We start from the raw sequence: 27,396 nt of genomic DNA, 5'->3' as shown, positions 1-27,396 counted from the left end.
CATTTCACTCATACAGTGATCATTTACCCATCCCTCCACCAGTTCACCTGGTGAACTCAACGGGAGGAGTGCCCGTTCACCTCCACCAATGACCCCAGTGTCCCTCTCACAACCACCACCCCATCCCCCACCCTGCCTTTCGTTCTCTCTCTTTTTGGGTGTTGTAGTTTGCAGTCTATTTCACCTATATTATTATTATTATTATTACTATTATTATTATTAATTGAATCACCCTGTCCCTGTCCCTGTCATCGAGCTGCTGGAGCGGGCACCAGTAACCCTTGTTGTTACTGTTTTTGGCATATCAAATATGTCACAGGTAGCTTGCCAGGCTCTGCGGTGCAGGCGGGATACTCTCGGTAGCTTGCTGGGCTCTCCGAGAGGGGTGTAGAAACCGAACCAGGATGGGCTGCGTGCAAGGCAAATGCCCTACCCTCTGTGCTATTGTTCCAGCCCAATTGAATCAACAAAATAAAAAGTTACAAAATTATTCATGATTGTGTTTCAAGTATACAATGTTCTAATGCCAATCCCTTCACAAGTTCCATTTCCTTCCACCAGTGTCCCCAGTTTTTTTCTGCCTCCCGATCTGCCTCTATGGCAGGCATTTTTTCCTTTTTTATTTCAGGCACTATGATTAACAATACTGTTACCGATAGAGTATCATGCATAATACTTTACCTCCTTTCAGCACCCAGTCCTCACCCAGAGTGACCACTTCCCTGTATCAGTGTCAAAATGGTCCCTTAACCTGCCGCTCTCCCCACAACAGTAGCAAGCTTCCTAATAAGGGCCAGTTCTTTTACTCTTTTGATATTGTAACTTATAAATAACATTTTCATGCTTATCTTAACCTCTTTCTTGGATCAAAACTTCCTTGAAAAACAAATATATCTTACCTAATATCTTTGTCTTCCTCTTATGTCATTTTTCAAAGCACAATGACATGCATATAGAGAAAATCAAAATATTTGGTAAGTAGAATGGAATTCAACACTCACCACACTGAATGATGAATGGGATGGCCATAGAGTCTCTTCTTTGACTGTGAATAGAATCTAAATATTTTCCAGTATTTTCATTATTCTGGTTTCCAAACTCATTCCAAAACAATGTGAGATTCCTATTACCTAAAAAGAAAGAAAGCATAAAAGGGCTATGAAAATGCAGAAGGTAATAAAGAAAGAAAATTAAAATAAAATAAAAATGCAAGCATAGGAAAGTTTGGCTATACATACATGTATATGCAATATGAATTCAACTAAATGAAACAAATTCATATACAAAAATAAGATATTAAGATATAAGTTTTGGTTTTCTCTGAGTATGGAGAAATTTGCTTTCTGCTTGTTAATTTCTTACAATTTCTGACATACATATAACAAATATGCAATAGCTTTATAATAAAATATAATTTTAATAGCAGTTATAAGTACATATACATACTTTTATTGTTTCAATAAAATACATTGACATTTAAAACTTTTTTCTTAAAATACTCCCAAGAGGAAATGTACTGATTAAACTTAAAGGTCAGCCTTAACACTCTGATACATATATTTATCATTCTTGTCTCACAGTTAAGAGTTTCTTTATCTTTATTTTATCTCTGGTTCCATTTCCTCTGAATCTCTATTATTTATGCCCTATTCTCATCCTAGATTATATAGTGTCTCTTTGCTTAAACACAACACATATTATAGAATATAATTCATAAATCCTCTTTGAGGGGGTATGTTCTTATTTGACTCAGAAATTGCACTGCTAATGCCCACAGATATCACAAAATTATCTGAAGAGCAGAGTGATATATTTACACATCGCATACACTGTATAATGTATAATGTACAATGTATAATGCACAGTGTGTACATTTATATATTTTATAATAAAAATGTGCACATAAAATTGTGATAGATACATTTTTCTCAAAACATAGAAAAGTAAGTTTTAATAGTGCTTCTAATGGAAAAGCGCTAATGGAAAAAAATGGAATTTTTTTTACTTTCTTTTAACATTTTAAACATTTTTATATGTACATATTTTATTTAAAAATGTGTCATTATTTTGTTATTGTTCAATAACCCATAGCCATATGCAGTTAATGAGCATCTGAAACACATAAAATATAGAAGTTTTTCATCATACAGATACAAAAGTGAGGTTTTAACATATAAACTTCAGAAATAAAATATGTGAAATAAGAGGTCCTACGACATTTCTAACATACAACTTCAATAGGTGAAAAATACAAATAGATGTCCTTAGACCTTACTATTGCTGTTTAAGTTTAGGTTCAGAATACCATGTGCCCTTAGGATCAGCAGGGAAGGGTGTCAGTCTTAATGACTGAGCGGGGCTGACACCTCCCTCACAAATTTCCAGGCCTTCACTTTTTTTTTTTAAATTCTTTTATTAATTCACCATGTGGAAAGTTACAAAGCGTTCAGGTTAAAGTCTGTTATACAATGCTCAAACACCCATCCCTTCACCAGTGCACATATTGCACCACCAAGAATGATGATATACCTCCCCCCTTCCCCCCACCTCCCCAGCCCCCCACCCCGCATGTATAACTGGTAAATTTCACTTTACTTTCACTTTACTTTGATTACATTCAATATTTAAACAAAAAAATTCACTATTATTGATTTGGAGTTTCTCCCCCCTAAAGTCGATCTGCTGAAAAGAAAGCATTTGGTAATTTGTTTTCCACTGCTGAGAATGAAGAGATATGAAGTCAGGAGGCCGCACTAGCAGCAGCGTAGTTTTGGATTTCTGTATTTTAGTATCTAGTAATTAAGTCCAGAGAAATGTCTGACCAGGCCTTCACTTTTATCTCTTTGCAAAATTCCTAATAGAGATGACTTCATATTTCCCCTATATTCTGTTCTTTGGGTTTTTCTCAACTCAGACTTCCAGTATTCTTTTGTCTGTTCTGTATCTTGTCTTGGCCCAAAATGAATCAAATTCTCTGAACACCAGATCATGAAAATTCCTTGGAATCTGGACAGAATTCCTAAGGCCTCGTTCTCTGATTTCCGCAGAAGCTAGATAGTTCTTATTATGTCAGGGTGGAAGATGGTGTAAACTAAAGGCAGGAGGCTTCAAGTTTTAAATCTGTCACACATTAATGGTGCAATTGTGTGGGAAACCACTAAACTTTATTACGCACAAAGCATTATGCCTTGCCTTGTAGGGTTATCATAAAAAATAAAAGTGAAAGCACATTTAAAAACAATACTGTCTTGCAGAAATTTTGCTGTATTGTATTTTTCCTCTCTCTAAGTGTTCTTTCTCCAAGAAGATTGTAACTTTTCAAAGGAAGAACCGTGCGTTATAACTAAGCACGCCCTGCACATAAAACTCAGCATTCTGCACCTAACAACCTTTGCAAAACACTGCTGATTCTCTTGACGAAACGCTTCATTACTGTGCTATTTGGGACAAAATGAAGGTGAAGAAGGACTTTCCTTGAAAATATTAACTAAACACTGTGTTTAGTTAACATAAAATAAAAGCCAACCGTGAACCCCAACATAAACATTTTAAGAGGAGGAAAAGCACGAGGATGCTAGAAATATACACACACACACACTCCTCAGGGGCAGGGTGATAGTTGCTCTGTGATCACACCACTCATAATGCTGACACACGGCATTTTAGTCACTTTATTCCTATTTTCTCCTTTACAGAGTGAAATCCTTAAAGATAGTGGCTATATTTAAAGGTTGTTTTCAACAATTGACACATAAAGCTTCACTTATTCTTACTTGTAACAGTAAGTAATACCGAAGAATTACAGGTTATCAAAGGCAGAAATTGAGACATTCAACAATCCAAAAACCTAATGACCAGACTGAAAGAAGGTACGATGCTACTTAAGGTTGCTATCAGGGCAAAGTAATTCAGCAGTTTTTTTACTCTGGAGGGATCAGAAATTTGTTTTTTAACTGATAGTGAACCTTAATTTTCCCCTCAGATAGAAGTTATTCCCACTTGCATACCTGGCTTACATTTCTGTTTGGCATTAGTAAAACAAGTTTCTAAGGAGTGGCCCCTAAAGACGAAGTAGAAGCTTCAGCAAGTTGACAGATACACTGGTTACAGAGATGACAGTAGGAAGAAAACATACAATGTCAGTTTCTATTTTCTTCTATGCATTTGTCTGTATAAGATTTATATAGCTAACCTGAGAGGGGAAAAATTATTTCCCATGCAAAGGAACTCACATGAGCCTAGCAGTAGAATTTTCAGCAGAAACCTCTCAGGTCAAGAGAGACAGAGATAACTTTTAGTGCTGAAGCCAAACAAACTGCCAGATAAGAGAGTTAACTAGGCAAAGTTGTCCTTCATTAATGAAGAGATTTAAAAAAAAATTCCCCAAACAAAAGTTAAAGAGGATCTCATTACCATGATATCTATCTGGCTTATAAGAAATGCTAAAGGGAGTTCTTAAAGCTGAAATAAAAGTACACTAATTACAAATGCTAAAATAAATATAAAACTCACTGGCAAAGCTAAGTATATAATTAAATTCAGAATATGCTAATAATATAACAGTGAAAAATCTCATCACTTAACTGTAGTAGGAAAATATAAAATAAAATATAAAGGCATTAATAATGCATTCAGAATCTTTTCTAATTACATATGATATAAAACATGAACACTGTTAACCAAAACCAAAACAGGTGTGTTGGGATGTAGTAGAAAGAATTTTTCTATGCAATACAAGTTGTTATTCTAATGCTAAAATGGACTATAAGACACTTTGTGTGGGCCAGTGGTTATTGTGACAAAACAAAATCCCTTAGTAGATATAAAAATATGATAAAAGATTTAAAGCAAGTAGTATTAAAAAATCATCTCACAAAGGAAGACAATAAAAACGAAGGAACAAAAGAACTGCGAAACAGAGGAAAACGTTTTAAAAACAGCTAAGTTTCTCAGTAAGTGTTTGTAGGCTGAAGAGTTAACACAAAAGTCTGAGTGCATGCTCTATATGCAATAAAGCTGGGTCCAATCCCAGCAACACTAGGAGACACCTCGAGCACAGAATCAGTCACCCCTGGATTGGCCCCAAAACCAAGATTTTTAAAAAAGTATATGAAATGAATTAAATTATTCATTCACAAAATATAAAGTGCCTGATGTATGCTGCCTTAAACGATATTCACTTCAGTTTTAATAACACAGAAAGCTCAAAGTGAAGGGATAAAAGTATATGTTTCATGCAAATTGAAATTAAAAGGGAACAGGAATAGTTATGCTCTCATGAGAGTGTGAACACACACATATAAATACACCAAATCATACTAATATAGGAGGCATTAACAGATCTGAAATAGATAGTAATGCAGTAATAGTAGAGGACTTATTTGTCCCAGTTTAGACAATGAATTTATTATCCAGGAGAAGTAATAAGGAAATAAAAGGGTTGCAAATCAGGCTAGAAGTATGCATGCAATATTTCACCCAGTAGCAGAAGAATCTATATTCTACGTTTTTTTACTATTTATATTATTGAATCACTGTGAGATAGAGCATTACAAAATTGTTCATTATTGCACTTCAATCATACAGTGTTCCCAATTCCACTGGTGAAATTTCCCAGGACCAGTGTCCCCAGTTTCCCTCCCATCCCTTCAAGTCACCTCTAATGCCAGCCTGTCTTTCTGAAAGGAATCTCTCTCTCTTGCTCTATCTCTCTCATTTTAAGGATTGTGGTTTTCGATAGAGATGCTGAAAAGTTATGATGTGTATTGTATATTTCATTACCTGCTTTCAACACTCAGTTCTTGTCCAAAGTGATCATTTCCAACTAATATTGTGATAATGGACCCTCCTCTTTCTAACTACCCCCCATCTCCCACACTATTGACCAATCACTGACCAGTCCTCCTGGACCATTTTCCCTGGCATGGATATTAGTTTCCTACTGTTTTTTTTTTTCTAGCCCACAAATTAATGCAGTCATTCTATATCTGTCCCTCTTTTTCCAACTCATTTCACTCAGCACGATATACATTCTTAAATGCATATAAAACATTCTCCAGGATAGACAGTACAATAGGTCATAAATTAAGTCAACACCATTTTTTAATGATCAAAATGGTATATAAAATAATCAATTATTGGGGGTGGAGTGATAGCACAGCGGGTAGGGTGTTTGCCTTGCATGCGGCCAACCTGGGTTCAATTCTCAGCATCCCAAATGGTCCTCTGAGCATCACCAGGAGTAATTCCTGAGTGCAGAGCCAGGAGTAACCCCTGTGTATCACTGAGTGTGACCCCAAAAGCAAAATAATAATAATAATAATAATAATAATAATAATAATAATAATAAATTATTAAGAGAAAGAAATCTGAAAAACTGGAGTCAGAGCAATAGTACAGTGGGTAGGGCCTTGCATGTGGACAACCGGGGTTTTATCCCCAGCATCCCATGTACTCTCCTAAGCACCAGCAGGAGTAATTCTTGAGTGTAGAACCAGGAGTAACTCCTGAGTTTTGCTGTGTGGGTATGGTTCAAAAAAACAAAAACAAAAACAAAAAAATAAAAACCTGAAAAATTCACATATATATGGAAAAAACAAGACATGTCTTGAGTAGGACAAAGATAAAATGATACAAGTTTTTAATATGTATATAGGAATAAATAAAAAATGAAAACAGTAGGGTCAGAGCAATATTACAGTGGGTGTGGCACTTGCCTTGCATGTAGTTGTCCTTGGTTTTGGTTTAATCCCTCATGTGGTCTCTCAATACCACTAGGAGTAATTTCTGAGTTAGAGTCAAAAATAGCCCTTGAGCATCACAGGGTGTGACCCCAAAACAAAAGCAAAACAAAAAAATGAAAATAATATTACAAAGCTTACTGCATGCACCAATAAAAGCATTTCTAAAGGAAAATCTCACACCAATAACTAGCTACATTAAGAAACAAACAAAAATTCAAATTTAAAAGCCACCATTTTATCTCAAGGAACTAGGGACACAAAGAACAAATAAAGCAAAAATAACAATTATAATTCAAAATATGAAAACGACAAGACAAACAGCAGAATCAATAATATAGAAAACTACTACTCGAATACATAAACAAAATTCACAAATTGTGAAGCAGACAAGGAAAAAGAGCAAGGATTCAAGTGAATTAAATCAGAAATGAAAGAGAAGACATTCATTCCCATTAATAATGCAGAACTACAATCATAAACAACTACTATGAACAATATGGTGCTCACAAACACTATAATCTAGAAAAATAGGTAAATTACTAGAAAGATATATAATGTCAAAACTGAATTCTGAAGAAACAGAAACTGAAAAATGTGGAACTAGTAAAGAGATTAAATCAGCAAACAAAAAGTTCTTTATAAAGAACAGAATCTGACAACTCAAATGTTGCATTCAATTCAATTATAAAATTTAAAATAGTTAATAATTATCCTCAAAATCAAAAAAATTTAAGAGGTGGACACACTTTTTTTTGCCTTTGGTTTTAATTTAGTTTTGGGGGCCACACCTACCATTACTCAGGGATCATGCCTGATGGTGTTTGGGGGACCCAGTTCAATGATAGAAGTTGAACTTGGGTCAGTCACCAGCAAAGCAAGTGTCTTACCCACTGTACTATCTTTCTGGCCCCCACACTTTCAAACTTGTTTTTGAGGTTATCATTACTCTTATACCAGAAAAAAGTGCTGGAGAAAAAAAAAAGTTCACATAGGGAATCAGGCACTGTCTGCCTCCCAAGCATGAAGTTATGAGTTTCATCCCAGGTGCCAATACATGTACCAACCATGATCCTGACAGCTCTGCTTTTTGTGTTTGACAATTCTGCTGTCTGCTATCTTTAACACCACATATATTTCTGGCCACACACAGAGCCAGGTGTGTATAAGCAAAGCAACTAATGGGAACTATTCCATGAGCACTACAACTAAAAAGATATATGCACACTGTGGTAAAAACTCTGACCCCCCCACCCCCCCTTGAGAGCATTTGAGAGTAACAGAATGTGTGAGAGCAACTAAAGGATTGCAGCCCTCAGGGAGCATATGTACAATCACAACAACTGAAAATTCAGACAGGGTCTGCTATTCTCATCTGACTAAATACTTTCAATACAAACAGGTAAGAGACAAAGATGGTAACGATGAAGGAGGTCAGTCCATCAAGATATAATGGTAATCAGTCTTTTGTATGCAGCCATAAATCAACAATTCTGAGTTATTTAAAAATCTCGAGATATTCATTGACAGTGACACGATAACAGCAAGGATCGCCATTCCTCACTCAAAAGCAATGGACAGATCATCCGGACAAAAAGTTAACAAGGAAATAATGGCTTTAAAGGAAGCAACAGGAGCTAGAGAGATAGCACAGCGGGTAGGGCATTTGCCTTGCACGGGGCCGACCCAGGTTCAAATCCCAGCATCCCATATGGTCCCCTGAGCACGGCCAGGGGTAATTCCTGAGTGCAGAGCCAGGAGTAACCCCTGTGCATCGCCAGGTGTAACCCAAAAAGCAAAAGAAAAAAAATAAAATAAAATAAAGGAAGCAACAGATGAGGTGAACTTTATAGATACAGAAATTTCTTCTTTCCTCTTTTTTTGGGAGATATTTATATCTCCAATATATATGTATATATATATATATATCTACAAATATCCAATATATATATGAATCACCATGAGATACAAAATTACAAAGTTGTTCATTATTGGGTTTAAGTCATATAAAGTTCCAATATGGGTCTCCTCACCACTGTGCATTCCCATCACCGATGTCCTCAGTTTTCTGCCTGCCATAGATTTCTATCCTCAAATATAGGAATACACATTCTTCTCAAGTACATATGATACTCTGGTATACTGTTGGTGAGGTGTAAACTGGTACAACCTATATTTTTTAAAAAACTATAGGTTTCTTAAAGAATTTTATATGATCCAGCAACACCACTAATACAAAGAATGTGAAAATATTAATTTGAAATGATACACATCCCCCCACATGTTCATCAAATTACTCATAATAGCTCTCCCATTTTTATTCTCACATCTCAAAGTGTTCTGTTTGAAGTAAAGAAAAGCAAGAGAAGATGTTCAGTGGTGCTAAAGCTGCCTCTGGTCCCATTTTTTTCTCTTAGGTCTTGGGTATGGGGAATAAAATTTGGTGAGGTTAGCATCATGGGTACAGTCAGCAGCAGAGTTGGTGGAAGCTTCAGCCAGAATTTCTTCATGTCTCTACTGTGAGTACAGAAAGCTCTAGAGCAAACCTCCAGAAATACAGGCTCAATCTTAGAGTACATAAAAAAGATGATATACTTGTAAGTATCAACTTCATTACTTCATCTGGAAATGTAGAATCTTTTTCTTTTGTTCAATATCAGTGGCTTTCCATAGATGCATATTTTAAAAGTATGCAGAACCACATCCTCCCAACCAGAGAAATTTTACATAAAAAAAAATCAACAGACTATGAATTTAAAAACATTTTTATGTGATTTTACACTTTACTACCCACAACTGTATATATGAATGCATATTCTTCTCAAGTACACATGGTCATTAAATATAGTATATATTTGTATGAGGTGTCATGCCATTTTATCCATTACTGGAATGGATTCAAGGACTCCGACCCAAACTCCAGGTCCCTTTGGGTTTCCAGGCTTCCAGTGCAGACCATAACAATCTACAAACTGGAGACTCAAAGGCAGTAGGTTAGGGATTTTGTTATGAAAAATTTGCGAAAGCAAACGCAAAGACAGTGCACTTTCATCTGTGTCTTTTCTCAGAAAGAAGCTAATTTTTTTAAGTTCTGTTTATATTTGAATCATTGTCATTGCTTCACTTTAATAGACTCCAGCTTTTCCAGTTCTCTCTAAAATGTGGAAATCAAAAAGCATAATTATCTATAGCATACATTAGCATAGTATATCTTGTTACCAAAACTCTGCCTTACTCATATTCTACTTTGCTCATTTACTCATATTTTCGCTCAAACATGCTTACTGGTCTATGTTCTTTTTAAAAATTGTTATGTAAAATTGGATAATAGTTTAGTTTAGGTGATATGATTACAGTACTATTAAAGTTTGTAGTGTTGATGTACAAAATACTGTACCACACCACTATCAAAATATCTGCAAGACTCATGTTTATTAATATACTTCCTTAGCCAATGCAACTTGTGTTTAATTCTGATGTATTTTTAAAATTCAGTCATTAAATATGTTACTGTTCTTTTCTAAGGTATAAATAAGAATACTCATAGAATTTTGAAATCTATTTGTGGTATGTTAGCAAAAAAAAGTCAAACTGTAAGAATCAAAGTGAATTTAATTGGTGATAAAATAAGAGTACTTGGCTTTTTATTATATTATTTGCAATGCAAGTGAGAGTCTCAGATATTTTTGTAAGAAACTTAATTGCAAATGTAAAAAAATGTCATTATCATGATAATAATACAAGAACTGTCAGAAAGAAAAGGAAACATAAGTGCTGTCAGTGGCGATAATTTCAATTACCAGGTGAAAGCAGTGTAAATGAATAAAATCTGTAAGAATGTGGATTTTTAAAAACAGAAATCAATCTGATGAACTCCTGAACCATTCTATTATTTGCTGAAACACTCATGAAATAATTATTTTAGTCAAAGTACTTATTTATGCCATATAAATCAGGTGTAATGCGATGTAATTTTTAATGCTTAAATTGTGTCTTGAATTCCTCTCACATTAAGTCTTTATCAAATCAAAATTATTATAAGTATGGAGTTTTATTGTTCCTTCTGCCCAGTAGTATAATATACCAACTTAAATTATGAGTACCTGGGGCCAAAATAATTCATTGGGCAAGATGTATGCATGCAGCTAAATAGGGTTTGGTCTCTGGCACTTTATATAGATGTCTGAACATGCCAGGAATGATCCCCAAGTACAGAACCAGGAGTAAGCTCTGAGCATCACTGGATGTGACCCAAAACAAGGAAAATGCATAAATAAAAATGAATAAAATAAAATTCTGTATTTCCAGGTAATAGATGAAAGGTGCTTTTTTAAATAGAAGTATTAGAGCTAATAAATAATGAAAATGTGATGGAACTAGACTATATGGCTTTAGAATTCATAAGTAACATAGGCAATGATAACTGGCAGTATAATTTCACATAAACAAGAGAGCCAATTGGTAAGTGGATAATGAAGGTGTTGTGTGTATACACAGTGAAATATTATGCAGCTGCAAGGAAGGATAAAATCATGCAATTTGCTGCAACTGCAAATGGGAGGATATCATGGCAAGTAAGTCAGAAGAAGGAGAAAGACAAATACCACATATTTTCACTTATCTATGACATATAGAATAATGGACAAAGGAATGCAAATTATCAAAGGGGAGACTACCTAGATCAACAAGTTCCCTCGATTATAGAACTGAGAAGAACTGAGAAGGAAAGAAACCAAGAGGGTCTAAGAAGAGGTGAATGAGAGGTAACAGAAGCAGGGGTCAGGGGCCTCAGACACATTGTTGGTATTGAACAACTGTATATTTCAGAGCACTGAAACAACAAAATGCAAAGTGTAAGATCCAAAGTGCAACAAACTTAAAAATCTGCCTGCCATGAAGGCAGGCTGGGGTTGAGAAGGAAACTGGAGGCTTTAGTAGAAGAAGTTGACACTGGTGATGGGGTTGGTATTGGCCTGAAATTCAACTATAAATAACTCTGTAACTCATTATGCCTTGATAATTCTTTATAAAAAAAAAGGATAAGAAATACAACTGGGTAATATATGCATCCCTGCTCCCCAAAGAATGCATACCACTATAAAGCATTGTGACAGAAAAGCAAAAACAAAAACAGCATCCAAATTTGGTCTAGCTGCTAGAATCTAACAAATTTTTGAAATACAATAATAGAAAGGAAGGAGGAACCTATTTAACTATACACAATAATGCAGCAAGTACATCTTGAACTGTGTGAAACCTAAGATAATTCCAGTTTTCCCCATGAAAAAAATTACAAGGAAATACAAGAAAGTAATGAAAGGTGTGGGGATAAGGGAGGGGAGCTGTGAAATATGCCAAGAGATCAGTAGAAATGCAAACAATAGTCTAGATGTCATATTAAGAAAGCATTGATAATTTTTAGATGTGACATTTGTATTATGTATGTTTCTAAACAGAGCTCTATCTTTTACAAACGCATGCTAAAAGACACATGGATATAATTACACAGTGTTTGGAATTTCCTTCATAATCTAGTTGTGGAGAATAGGTAGGAATATGGATAAAAACCAATTTGCCAGGGAGCTAAATGTTGAGTTTGGTGATGGATTTAAAGGTCTCATAGAATAGTTTCTTTAATTTCAATCTTACAATTTTCAACATATGCTACTTTACTAGAATTGCTATAACCAAATACCATGCACCATGTTTAATAAAAATATAGGCATTTTCTTCCATTTCTAAAAACTGAAAGTCCAAATTTTTCTTAGGGGATGTTCTTTTGGGGGACAAGGCCTCTCTGTCTTTGACTTACAGGTGACCAACCAATTTGCTGTGTCCTCAAATGTTCTTTTGCCTCTGTGAAATCATCACTCTTGTCTGTGTATCCAAATCGCTTCTCCTTATGAAGACACCAATCAAATTGGATTAAGGCCCATCTAATGGCTTCATTTTTAATATAATCACCTCTTCAAAGTCCCCAGTACAGTTGCCTTTTGAGGTATTGAGAGCTAAGGCATATTTATATGAGACAATTCAGTCTATTAAAGCATAGCAAAACTTTTCATAACAATGTCAATCATCATCATCATCATCATCATCATCATCATCATCATCATCCCGTTGATCGTAGAATTTCTCGAATGGTCTCAGTAACGTCTCCATTTGTCCTAACCCTGAGATTTTAGAAGCCTCTCTTTACTCGTCTCAACAGTGCCACATTGGAGGCTCTTTGAGGGTCAGGTGAATGAGACCCATTGTTACTGGTTTGGCATAAGAATACACCATGAGGAGTTTGTGAGGCTCTCCCTTGTGGGCAGGAAACTCTCCGGTAGCTTGCCAGGTTCTCCCATTGAGACCTCCAACAATTTTAATAACAAAAATATGTTATTAAAGATACAAAACATTTTTAAAGAGAATATAGTAAATTTGTAACTAAATTTAATAACTCAAAAAAGAGCTATGGATTGTTTATGAGACTACATCATCAAATATACTTGTCACATAGTCTCACATTTTAATATTTAAATAGCTGCCTCACTCAATGTATATTCATAGCAGGAATAAATATTTCAATTTTCTTATAGTACTTTTCTGAGCTCTTAATATTAATATGTATCATAATGGAAAAAAATATAGTTGTGTGCAGCTAGCCATATCGAATACAAGATTTCACAGATGGAATGTTTATAACAACCCAAATTCTGACATTGAAACCTAATGATTACATTTAAGAGATTAGGCTTTGGCATATACTTATAAAATGAGATGGAGACATCATGAATGGGATATGTGACATTTTCAGAAGAGGGCTAAGTGTTAGGTCACTCCCTTACCAGCCTGTTGGGATAAACGAGAAAGTGAGCAGTCTGCAAACCAGGTAAAGGACTCTCGCAGATCCCAACCTTACTCAGATCCTGATCTTTTACTTCCAGCCTCCAGAACTATGATGATATTCAAGAGTCAACTCATGTGTCTGTATTGCAAGCCATATGCCCCAAAGTAGAGAGAGAGAGTATGAGGAATATTGTCTGCCATACAGGGGGAGGGTGGGAAAGAGGGAGTATACCAGGGATATTGGTGGTGGGGAATGTGCACTGGTGGAGGGATGGGTGTTTGATTATTGTGTGATTGTAACCCAAACATGAAAGCTTATAAATATCTCATGATTATTCAATAAAATTTTTTAAAATAAAATAAAATAAATAAAGTGCTTGTCTTGCAAAAAAGAAAAGAGTCACCTCATGGGGCTAGAGTGATAGCACAGCAGGTAGGGCATTCGCCTTGCACTCGGCCAATCTGGTTTCGATTCCCAGCAACCCATATGGCCCCCTGAGCACCGCCAGGAGTAATTCCTGAGTGCAGAGCCAGGGGTAGCCCCGTGCATTGACAGGTGTGACCCAAAAAGCGGGAAAAAAAAGTCACTTCATTTATAGTATTTTGTCATAGCAATCCAAGTTAATACAAAAACTTTGCCTATACTAGGAAATAAGGAAGTATTCATCTAACAATTACCATTCATCACTTTAAAAACTAAAACAGAGTTATTTTGAGTTCAATAAAAATTAATGTGCTCTGACCCAGGATCCCAGTTCTACCTCAGTAAAGGTGATCAGTGGAAGACCACATACTTAATTTCCTGGTGCAACAGGATTAAAATCACAGAAATATCCTGGCAAGCTAAATATATCGAGAAAAATAGCACAGTAGTTAGAATCAACATTCAATTTCCCAAGGTTACTTATTAATAAACTGAAATTCTGGGTCAAAAAAAAGTAATAAAATATGATTGGAATAAATTCTACCCTAAGGTTCAAAAATGCTGAAAAATATTGAGAGGCATGAGTTAAGAAGAATACCCAGTAAACATTTTATTAAGAATTTTCATTGGTAATAAAACACTGAAGGTTAATAATTTGTTTACTACAACATCAATAGAATTGTAAATTAAAAGAAAGAGCCAATGATCTCATTTCACTTGCAGCTGTTGAGGTTTCATCTGGAATTTTTGTTTCCCAGGTGTTACCCTTTATGAAGTATAAATGTTAAAATGGTGGATATATTTAATACCATTTCAAATGAAGAATAGCAACTGAACTGAACTGGAAAATGTTAGATATAATAAGACTAAAGAGATGAAAAAAAATGTCAGTAAAGCTGTCATTTGCTAATGCTGGAGGCTTATCAACTTCATGGCCCCAAGAAGGATTAAGAAGTTAAATGAAGAATTAAATTGACCTGAATCAGCCCTCCTCATTCCTTAGGAAATATCACTTCTTGTGGAGTTTTCTCTGGCTTCTGGCCTACGGTAAAAGATCATTAAGGTGTACACATTCACCAGCACTCAGACTTCTCTTATAGGTATGAGTCCTATTTCTACTGTCAAGTCATGTTAGCCCTGCTGTAAGTGTCCAGAGAGACTTTACCAAGCCTGGTTTGTTAGTCCTGTAACATTTAGTCCGTAAAATAAATAAATAAAAGGACATATGACAAATAGGTTTGACTTTCATGTGAAAATATATTTTTCTAATAGTTGTACAAGCTGCCTCAAGAATTAACTGTTTTAGGGGCTGGAGCAATAGTACAGCAGGTTGGGCGTTTGCTTTGCAGGCAGCCGACCCAGGTTCGATTCCCAGCATCCCATATGGTCCTCTAAGCACCACCAGGGGTGATTCCTGAGTGCAGAGCCAGGAGTAACCCCTGTGAATTGCCAGGTGTGACCCAAAAAAAAAAAAACTGTTTTAATTTTTCCTTTGTGAGACTCTCAACTTAAATGGCAATTCAATTACCTTGAGTAAGTGAGGTAGAAGGGACATCATATGACAAAGTATTGTTAATTTTCTTACTAATTCGAAGCCTGTTATTTGAATTCTGTTTGGAGATGTTTTGCTTGTCACTCTATAGACTTAATTTTAGAACATCAGCTGTATTGTGACCTATTTTAGAAAAGTTTACTGATAATATATACATAGATGCTTTTGCTCAAACTTAAATTTCATTTGATGTTTCTCTCTTTTCCTTCTTCTTTTCTCCCTGTTCTAAAAAGCTGATTAATATTTCCATCTCACTATAAGAATGCACAAATCTTCAGAAAACATAGCAACAGAAAGTTGAGGTAGGGTCAGGCTCTGAGACAAGAAAAATATTTTTGTGATTCTTAGGATCAACTGTGCCAACAGTAAATAAAAACTTGATAAGTGACACAAAGTCATTAGCTCTCAATGTCCCTTTCTCCTGATTTGATTTTTATAAGGGCCCAATTTTCCATAGAAACAGATCAAATTTACAGCAAATACAAAGATTGCATCTTTTATTTATAAGGCAAAAAGATCTATCCAAATAATTTCTCATTAAAGTCTGTTCCCTGTAATAGGCATTCAGAATAATCATCATGCAATACTGCTCTTTGGTTTATCCTTTGGAAATTAATAAGCAAAGACCTTGAAGGCCAATCTCCTCAGCACAGACCCTGATATTACCAATTCTGATCTTGGTTACTTGATTCAGCTTAATAATAAAGTTTTGGGATGAAGCTGTGAGATATGTGAACACAGGCAAATTTTTTTTCTTTTTTTACTTCTTTCACTCTGCGTTCCCTCAAGGAAGTCATCTTTCAGTAAGAGTATCCCCTGGCCCTAAATCAACTCAGAGATAATTGTGCCATTCCGGGAACAATATGTTAGTAACCAGAAATAACTAAAATAGAAGTATAGTGTATTTACTTTGACTCATTACATTTAATGAGAGTTTTGAAAAAATCGGGTAAATAAGATATAGCACTGTAGCACTGTCATCTGGTTGTTCATCGATTTGCATGAGCAGGCACCAGTAATGTCTCCATTGTGAGACTTGTTGTTACTGTTTTTGGCATATCGAATACGCCACGGGTAGCTTGCCAGGCTCTGCCATGTGGGCGGGATACTCTCGGTAGCTTGCCTGGCTCTCTGAGAGGGATGGAGAAATTGAACCCAGGTTGGCCGCATGCATGGCAAACGCCCTACCTGCTGTGCTAAATAAGATATATAGGATAAAAAATTACATAGAGTGATGGAAGGTTGGCAAAAGATACTGTAGCACTGTTGATACAGTGGTTGGGAGAATAGTCATGCATGAGGAAAAGGAACTTAGAGAGAATATCCCCCACAAATAGGACTGAGCACAATTTTCCTAAGTGCCAGCTGACTCCTAAATGTGAGTTGTTAATTTTTTTAACTATGCCCTCTAGAAAGTTTGTTAAAATATGATATACACAAATATTTGGGTGTAACCCTATTTTTCTTTTTCTAATAGAAAAATATATGCTTGTCTTTTTATACTGAGTGGGGTATCAAGCTACTTGCTCATAGCTACCATAGTTGGATTCATTAGTTTCTGTTGTGAACCAAGCAACCACAAACTCTCAAAACATACAATAAGGAGGATTTTATTTTCTTGGTCACATGTCTGCTGGCCAGCTGAATTTGGCTTTTGAGACTGGTGATGTCTTCTGGCCGTGAGTTCAGTTTGGAAATTTTCTTCTGAAATAAGAGTAGTCAGATTTAGCAAACAAAAGTATGGGTCTCCAGTTAATGTTTCATTTCAAAGAAGCCACAAACACATCCCTAGTTTAAGTGTTAGGCTACTTACATTAACTTTTATTTGTTGTTTATGATGGTGATCTTTATTATCACTTGAAGTTTAATGCCTAATTCAGAACACTAATTTCTTTTTCTTTTTTAATTTTTTAATTTTTTTGTAGTGAGTCACAGTGAGGGTACAGTTACAGATTCACACCTTTTCATGCTTGTTTTTCCCTCATGCAATGTTCAAGAGCCCATCCCTCCACCAGTGTCCATTCTCCACCACCAATGAACCCAGTATCCCTCCCACCCCCAGATCCCATCCCCCGCCCCACCCTGCCTCTGTGGCAGGGCATTCCAATTTGTTCTCTCTCTCGCCTTTGGGGTGTTCAGAACGCTAATTTCTTATTTTAAGGATTAATCAAGGAAAGGAAGGAATTACAAGAAAAAATGAGAAGAACAGGGACATTGCAAAAATGTCAAGCGTTTAACATTTTATTCCATGCCATGCTAACATTTAAAGATAGGGAATAAGGTCTGAAGTGATAGTACTGTGGGTAGGGTAGGGCGCCTCCCTTGAATGCAGCTGACTCAGGTTCAATTCCCAGCATCCCATGTGGTTCCCCAAGTACTACTAGGAGTGATCCCTGAGCACAGAACCAGAAGTAAGTCCTGACCACCACTGGTATGAGACATCTCCACCTCCCCCCCCAAAAAAAAAAAACAAGAATAGAGATTAGATGCTTCATTGCTTAATTTATAACTCACTCTGTTATATTCCTGTTTTCCATAGCATTACACAAACCCTGTGAAATAATGTAGTCATTGCTATGTTTAATATAACCTCAGGTTATATTAAACAGGTTGCTGAAAAAATAATCGTGAAAACTCTACAACTATGCTAATATTTCATGGATAATACTCAAAGTTCAAGATAGTACTTCTCAAATTTTAAGGTGCATACAAATTACCTGGATGTCATGCTAACAAGCAGATTTTAATTCAGTAACTTTTATGTGGAGCGTGAGTCTGCATTTAATATTTGTTCTCTTTTATTTAGGGAGACGTGAGTATATGAGAATTCCTCAGAGGCCCAGGGGCTGCTTCCAATGATACCCACCTAACTGGGCAACAGCTTTGAATGCCAGGGTCTGAGGATATGGTGCTGCTTTGCCTCTGCAGTGCCAGAGATCACCACGGCTATCCCGGTGGAGCCACAGACATCCTGAGCAATAGCTGGCAATGACCAGAGGACCATGTTCTTCCAGGGATGACAGTAAGCCTGGTTATATACAAGGCTTCATTCTAACCCATATACTATCACCCTAACCTCAAAGGTCTGCATTTCTCATAAGCTCTTAGGTTTAGCTGATTCACAGAACACACTTTGAGGAGCTTTTAGACCATTCATAAAAATATAATTTGGGTAGGAAATCTGTGTCCTCAACACTATTCCACTTTCTGAAGTTTCTGAGTTTCTGCAGTTGTTTCCATTTAAGTAGTGGGACTCAGAGAATGGCCAAAGTGAGTGTCATATACAATGGACCCAAATGGAAGAATTTAAAAAAAAAAAAAAACACCTTGCTTTTATGAAAAAAAAAAAAAAACGTTCCCTTGTGGAGTCACTGAAAAGTTTAAAAATTACAAAATCAAACAAAATGAAAGAAATATTTATAATCTGACACTAAGGCCGGTAACTGCTGTCAACCCTGTTTTTAACATGTTCACATCAGTGAAAAGCTGTTTTTGGTAAATTCCCATATTTGATCAGATTTTTATTGCAAGCCCACACCAAGTCCCAAAGTCTATGCCAACAGAATTACTAGTGCTGGACACTAACATGTGAAAGCAATAATGCGTAAGCCCAGTCATAATAAAAAAACTGAACCAAGGGACCCATATATAACCCCGACTTCCTCATATGCTCATACTAGTGCATTTACATTATTAAAAAAGCACACCCACACATAACTTTACCATTTCTAATTGCCATGGCAACCCAAGGAAGCCACTGAATACAGTTCTAGGTGGTGCTCTGAGTAATCACTCCACAAAAGCATCCCTCTCCTGTGATATCTTGGGCATATTCTGCCCCTTATTAATTGACCCCTTTTTGATTATTTATAAACCTATAAATTTATGTAGAAACTGTCTTATTCTCTCCAGAGTATGCTTGCACTCTGATTCTGTGTGTACTAGTTTATTTAGTAAACTGCTTGTCTGCAGTCTGACCCTTGAGTCTATCCCTTTGCTTTCGGTAAAGAGCTTTCCTACTCTAGCTATCTGATTTGTTATTTAACTCTTTCCTGCAGTGAAGTCAAGAACCTGTATTCCCAGGAAGGACTAACACTTAGGGTTCTGACATAACTGAGACATCTGTTATGGTGAGTCATTCAAATGTGTGCCCTCCACCCTCGATAATCTACACTTTCCCAGTTTCCAACAGTCAGAGCAGCTAGCAAAGCTGGCGTTAATCTTATCAAGCCATTGAGGGCACCGCTGGTTGAGAAGGTCCATATACAGATCTGGTCAAATTCATTGTTTGCCTCCTGCCCTATGTACTAGGGACTTGAGACTTTCTCAGTAAAAGTATTGCCTCCCTTTTCTCTAAACTTAAGGGACAATAAGTGTTGTCACCTGGACCCTGGTCCAGAGTAATTCCTTGGCATCCACTGAATACATAAAGAACAGATGAGTTTTGGTTGATTTCATCTGTTTCTTCCTGTGTTACTCCCACTGGGTATGTGGTCGTCACCTCCACAGGGAACACAGAGATTAGCATCATAAGGAGATCCACACTTTCTCTCATTGCCTTTAATCTAAAACTACTCAGATCTCTTTTTTCGGCTGTTGATTCTGGCTTAACCACATTTCTACAACTTTTAAAAAGCTTACAAAGCTTAAGACCTAAAAAGTGAAGCTGAAAATATGATACTGCTCCTACAATTACTTAAAAAATTGAAATTAGACAATAAATGGAATATTCACTTATAAACCATGTTACCCTTTAGTTATGCCTGCACTCAATTCTTTAGCGTATAGCGGCATTTTATTAAATTTCTTGCTGTACTTTATTTCTCTAGCTTTTCTTTGGAATTCTCTCCTGAAAAGTCAAGAACCTGTATGCTTAGGGTAGGGTAACAACTTTGGTTCTGACAGGGCTTTTTCTCCACTCTATTAAGAGAAATTTCAAAACTAAGCAGCATTAGTACAAAAGAGAAAAATATTTTATAAGGTGCTCTACTGCAAGTATACAAGTGGTACTACTATAAAAATACATTTATATAAAAAATTCAAGTGACAAGAACATTATTTTGTGGTTCATTTGTAAAGAGACAATGTATAGCTCAAAAAAGAGTCTTCTCAAGAGCAGAGATAATTTTTTACATGAAAAAGCTATATCCTTTTATTGTTTGTCTTGAGATCATATCCATCAGTGCTCAGGATTTACTTCTAGCTCTTTGCTCAGGAAAGACTCCTGACAGGCTTAGGGGACAATAATGGGTGCCAAAGACTAAACCCAGATCAGCTATGTACAAAGCAAGTGACTTAAACCCTGTACTATCTCTCCTGCCATGGCTTATCCATATTTTTATGCAACCTATAAAACAAGTACATGGTAGTCGAAGTATTTTCAAAAATGAGGCCCTCTGACCTCAGATATAATTTACAAAATGTTTACTTATTGGTTATCTCTATGACACACATGAGTAAGGTCACATAATATTTGTCTGTTTTTAATCTGACTCATTTTACTCATCATAATATGCTCTGGTACCTGGGGATGGGGAAGCCTTTTACGCTAAGGATAAATGTTTATATTGTTTATAAATGTTTATAAACATTCATAATGATTATAGCATCATTCTTGACCATACAACAGAGGCAGATGGACTGCAATAAAAAACAAGAAGCATGCTTGTCTATCCCGTCATGTACCACTGTCAGACCACATGATTTTTCAGACATTTTATGGCCTGTGGGCTGAATGCTCCCCTAGCCCTACTTTAGGTATATCCACATTCTTGCAAATAGCATAATTTCATATTTCTTTATAGCCCATTGTAGCTTATCATATAAAACAAACACACAAACTAAATAAAATAGTAAGATGTTGGACTATAAAATTAAATTAAATGTACCCCTTACTATCTTTAGATCCTAGTATGATACTACACCGATACACTGTGATCAAACGATTGGGAGCTATTAGGAGATAGTTAATAAGTGTTTAAATATTGAATAACTGAAAGAGTAAATTAATTAGCTAAACAGGAAGAAGATTAATTAATACTCACCACACTATCTCATTGCTCAAATATCTCTGGGGAGTGAGATGATGTGGAAAGTCGAATTTTGGAAATATGTTGGGATAACATTTTTAATTTACAAATATATTCATTATATGTATTTTTATTCAGAATTATTTTAGAATTAGCATAAATACTAAATATATAAAAAGTTCAACATAATTACAACTGTCCAGAATCAATGATGATCATACTCGCACAAGATAATAATGAGTAGAAACTACTTAGGTCTGAGTGGGGTTATGTGCCCCCACTAGTAGAGTCCTCTGAGCTTTTTCACCTATTTGATGCAAACTTCAGCCAATTTTCTCCCTGGTCAGCTGCTTCTTTTGCCCTCTGATTAACCTTCTTCTGTTTTACAATTTCTAATCTAGTTCCTGATTTTTCTCATACTAATCTGTGAAAGATCCTGACACTGGTTTTTCTCCTCATTTATTTCCCTTTTGTTTTTAATGCAGGAGCTGTCTTTCTGGCTTTTACATTAATTATGGTCTATCTGAATGAATGTAATCATTACAGCTTAAAGAAATCACAAAGTTGATCTTCAAATTAACACCCTCTTAACTGTGACAATTGGATACTCACTGATGCCAGTGTCCTTACAGTACTGGACTAAGTACTGTCCCATGACTTTTAGTAGATAATTATATTCTTGCACATTGAGAAATTCTTGTTTATTGTGGGAAGGCTCCATGATCTCCAAGGGTATATTAACAATTCCAACCACACCTGCACCAAGTCTGGGGGAAATAAATATACACAAACTTTTGGTAAAATTTATCTAAGGACAAAGAAAAAGAGTAAAAATGCTCTGGTCTTTTGGAATATATTTTAAATGAATTTATTCATTTTGAATTAGAATACATTAAATTTTTATTTTATGTCATCACATAAATCTATAATGAAGCCAGCTGTGTTTGGTTCCATTATACAATTCACTTTAATATGTTATTAAATTAACATTAATTCTCTTCTAAACCTATCACCTTCCATGGCAAATCAGGACTAGTAGGAAGAGATTAGTTAGTGTTAAATAGAACTAAAAATGTCTTCCTAAAATAAATTTCCATGCTCCTTTTGATGATACTGGCCCAAGAGTTTCTTTCTCATTTTCTTTTCCATAATTGATTTTTTTCTCAGCATTGTGGAGATACACAGGTTGCGCAGTGAATTCTACTAAAATATAAGGGAGAAATTGTTTGAAAAAAATGATGGGTCATGAGGCTGACACCCAAGGACAGTAGATACAAGGGCCAGGGGGACTGTCCCATAGCTAGAAGCCTGCTTCATGAGCGGAGGGGAGAAGGCAGATAGAATAGAGAAGGGATCACTAAAAAGGATGGCTGGAGGAATCAGCTGGGATGGGAAATGTGTGCTGAAAGTAGATAATGGACCAAACATGATGACCTCTCAGTGTCTGTGTTGCAAGCCATAATGCCCCAAAGTAGAGAGAGAGTATGGGGAATATTGTCTGCCATGGAGGCAGGGGGAGGGTGGGAAAGGGGGAATATACCCGGGATATTGGTGGTGGGGAATGTGCACTGGTAGAGGGATGGGTGTTTGATCATTGTGAAATTATAACCCAAACATGAAAGCTTGTAACTATCTCATGGTTATTCAATAAAATTAAAAAATAAAGAAATAAATTTTTAAAAATAGAGGAAAAAGTGATAGGTATCTATTTGTTAGTGTGATGAGTAAATTTACATTTTTTCCACATTTTTGGTAGTTGATAATACATATAGATGGGATAATTTGCTTTATGAAACAACCTATCTTAGGAAAGATCATCTTCAGAGGTTCCCCACTGCCAATGGCACAGCACACAAATCAAATGTTTCCAGTTTTAGGCCCTTGTGTGCCATATATTTCACCCTTTTCCCCTTTGAACCTCCATGCTCTTCACTATTTATTCTGTAATACTCAATATGAGCATTATTTCGTCTAGAAAATTTGAACTGAAATCCCTGGCTTGGCTTACGAAATATCTTAAATGTTCTTTGAATACCTAATGCTTACTTTAAAACTATATTCATTCATTCAATCATTCATAAACACATTTAAGATTATCTTTGGCCTTATTCTAGGAATTAGAAATACAGCAAGAAACAACAAATGTAGTAAGGTCCCTACTGTGAAATATATCTCTAGATATATAGCTATTCTTTCCTTTTTCTTTTTCTTCCTTCTGGACTTCTTAAGAATCCAAGACTGTTCCTTCTAGCATTGTCAAAAAGAACATCTCACTTTTTTCACAACCTTTTTTCTGTTACTTCTTCATTAATAGAGTTGTGATGATCACTTTCTTTTGAGGTCACAGATTTGATTTTCAGCTTCATCAATTCTTTGACTAACACTTGCTATAGTATTTCTTATTCCTATATTTCTATTTGAATAAGTCATTTATTAATAAATGATGAATCATTTATTCATCAGAATCTCTTTATGTTTATTGGTTCTCTGATCAGTATTTTTCCCCCAAATAATTATACATTAAGAGAATTTTTGTTCCAAAGTCTTATTCGGTAATCGGGAATCTGATATTGGGGAGTTTCCTGAACTTTTGTCGCCATTTATATGGCTGAAATCCTTTCTTCATTGTTCCTGATGATATGTCGTCTGCTGGGGTGGGACTCTAGTCACTCAAGTCTTGGGGAATTTTTGTTATGTATGTAGGTCTCATCTTGCAAGATGATGAGATAAGGATGACGACAGTGCTACAGTGCTATGTAGGTCCAAGCTCTTTAGATTTGGAGGTGGATGAGATAAAAATGTCCTGAGGTCCACCTCCCTAGTCTGAATGGTGGGGTTCTGCCACTCCTGGCTCCAGGAGGTGACTCTTTTTTTTTTATTAGTGAGTCAACGTGAGGGTACAGTTACAGATTTACATATTTTCGTGCTTGTGTTTCAGTCATACAATGCTCAAGTACCCATCCCTCCACCAGTGCCCATTTTCCTCCATCAACGACCCCAGTACCCCTCCCACTCCCCCATCTCATCCCCCGCCACTCCACCCGGCCTCTGTGACAGGGCATTCCCTTTTGTTCTCTCTCTCTTTTTGGGTGTTGTGGTTTGTAATGGAGGTATTGAATGGCCATCATGTTCAATCTATAGTCTGCTTTCAGCACGCCTCTCCCATACCGAGTGGGTCCTCCAACCACACTTTACTTGGTGTTCCCTTCTCTATCTGAGCTGCCTTTTCTCCTAGCATGTGAGGCCAGCTTCCAAGCCATGGAGCACACAGGACGTGACTCTTTCCCATAACTTATAACTTTCTTTATAATACCACATGGTCCCAAGATTTGCTTATACTTTTTCCGCCAGGCAACCTGCCTGCCAAGTTCAGGAGGGTATGGGGGTAGAGATCTCAATGAGGTGAGAAAGGACCAATCATGTTGATTCTTGGTCACCTTTCTGTCTGTCAACTAGGTTCAGGGACATTTTATGCAGGGGTTCCCTTGCAGTACTAAATGAGTGCCTACTAAGAAAGGGCTGGCTCTTTGGGTGCTCCTTGGTCACCAGATCATCTTCCTTCTGGGTTTGCAGGCACCACAGAAGTGGAAGTCTCCTTATGGTGGGAAAGTGTTGCCTGTCTGGTTCTCTGAAATGTCCTTTGCAGCCACTTGAGCTGCCTGCTGGGTTCTGGGGCACGGTAGGGAGAGCAGTTTCCTTGCATTATTTTAAAATGGGTGAAACGTTAAAACAACCTGAACAGATGGTGTAAGGAGTAGTAGAACATGAAATTGTTTAGGGAATGCGACAAATTTTTTCAATGGTTCTTTCTCTTTAGAGAACACATGCAGTGCCAGTAAGATTATAAATTAGGTAGATTAATGCCAGCACACTGATGGCAAGGGTGAAAGAAGGACATGACACCTGGTCCCATTATGATTAATCATCTAACTCCACAGACAAAAATCTTAGCATATTCCCTCTCATACAGCCTGTGACTCTGAAAATAAAAACATACTTACAAGGACTTCAGTTTCAACTGCGGGCCCACTTTCTCATGCATTTTGATCAATCGATTATTACTATAAATGAACATCCCAGCTTGGTTTCGGCTTTCTGTGTTCACTCCAAAGAACAGGAAGAGAGTCCTTGCTTTTCTTAATTCCCTGGTATCATATTCAGAAAAAATTTAAATATATTATTAAGCAAAAGTACACATTTTACTCAATTACTAAAAATTATACTCTAAAAGTAATGGCAAATAAATATTTTTGCAAAACATTTTAGATATTTTACAAAATTCAGTAGGTACTCTCAATATTTCCACAGAACCAAGTGTTTGGCAGAAAGATAGCACTGTCACCCTGTTGTTTATCTATTTGCTCGAGTGGGCACCAGTAACGTCTCCACTGTGAGACTTGTTACTGTTTCTGGCATACCGAATACACCATGGGTTGCTTGCCAGGCTCTCCTGTTTCGGGCGGGATACTCTCGGAAACTTGCCAAGCTCTCCAAAAGGGATGGAAGAATCAAAGACGGGTCGGCCGTGTGCAAGGCAAATGCCCTACCCACTGTGCTAGCATTCCACTCTATTAGTTGCTAGCAAATGTTATTTTCTTTTCTCAAAGAAGAATGGTGCCTAACATAATTCTTATCAATCTTAAAGTTCTTTCCATCCCCCAAAATAGCTATTTCTTTTTATTTCCATGTGCTACTATAACTGACATGCATACTTACTAGGCTGATTAAATGCATTAATTATTAAAATCTAACAATTAAATTTTGTAAAATATTCTATATAAATATGCAGAATGCATCGGATATCCCGAGAAACTTATTAACATGAAATAATATATAGATATAATATTATAGGTCCATACATTTGTAGAATTAAGTATCACTGTATCACTGTATTATTATCCCATTGTTCACCGATTTGCTTGAGCAGACACCAGTAACGTCTCCATTGTGAGACTTGTTACCGCTTTTGGCATATCGAATATGCCACAGGTGGCTTGCCAGGCTCTGCCGAGTGTGGGTGAGATACTCTCTGTAGCTTGCCGGGCTCTCCACGAGGGGCGGAGGAATCGAACCAGAGTCAGCTGAGTGCAAGGCAAGTGTCCTACCCACTGTGCTATTGCTCCAGCCAGAATTAAATATAGAGAGGTCAACTTATCAAAAATATCTGTTCTTTCATTATCCCAACTCTTCAACATCAAAAGTACTGAATTAAAAGAACACATAACATGGTGGTACTAGATATGATATATTCACCACAATATAAAGTGGTATAGACTATTTACAATTTCTTTTAAAAACTAAAAAAAATAGCTCAAAAGCAAGTTCAAACTGGAACCATTATTGGGGCTGGAGTGACAGCACATCGGGTAGGGTGTTTGCCTTGCATTCGGCCGACCCTGGTTCAATTCCCAGCATCCCATATGGTCCTCTGAACACCCCCAAGGATAATTCGTGAGTGCAGAGCCAGGAGTGACCCCTGTGCATCGCCAAGTGTGACCCAAAAAGAAAAAAAAACTGGAACCATTATTAATGAAATATAGGTTTTTCACTTTTACGCACAATATTGTTAAGAAAAATCAAAAAAGTTTTCTTTCTGAAAACTTTTTCAAAGCTTTTGCTTTTTAATTACTACTTCTATAACATCAATTTAATATTACTGTTCATAACTGCATAAAAAGAATTCAAATTTAAGTTTTGAGAAAACTATGATTATGTGACACTTCATAGTTCACAAAGGAATTGTTAAAATGACAAGTAACTCACCAGAACTTAATCCTACCCAGAACTTAATCCTATGCTAAGTTCCTCCCTACCTGG

The 27,396-nt window shown here is 36.3% G+C and overlaps 1 protein-coding gene across 1 annotated transcript in view; it reads right to left on the bottom strand.

Moving 5' to 3' along the window:
• The window catches only part of MORC1 (MORC family CW-type zinc finger 1), a 164,580-nt gene that overhangs the window by 74,707 nt on the left and 62,477 nt on the right, over positions 1-27,396 (bottom strand). The window contains exons 13-15 of the mRNA XM_055128982.1: positions 25,581-25,724; positions 22,192-22,346; positions 1,002-1,130 (exon numbers count right to left, since the gene is read on the bottom strand). Coding sequence (XP_054984957.1) covers positions 1,002-1,130; positions 22,192-22,346; positions 25,581-25,724 — 428 coding nt within the window. The remainder of the gene's footprint in view (positions 1-1,001; positions 1,131-22,191; positions 22,347-25,580; positions 25,725-27,396) is intronic.

Source organism: Sorex araneus, chromosome 2 (assembly GCF_027595985.1).
Source record: "Sorex araneus isolate mSorAra2 chromosome 2, mSorAra2.pri, whole genome shotgun sequence".
NCBI lineage: Eukaryota > Metazoa > Chordata > Mammalia > Eulipotyphla > Soricidae > Sorex > Sorex araneus.
The sequence above is the reverse complement of the archived record's forward strand: the minus strand, read 5'-3'. Positions and strand labels throughout refer to the sequence as shown.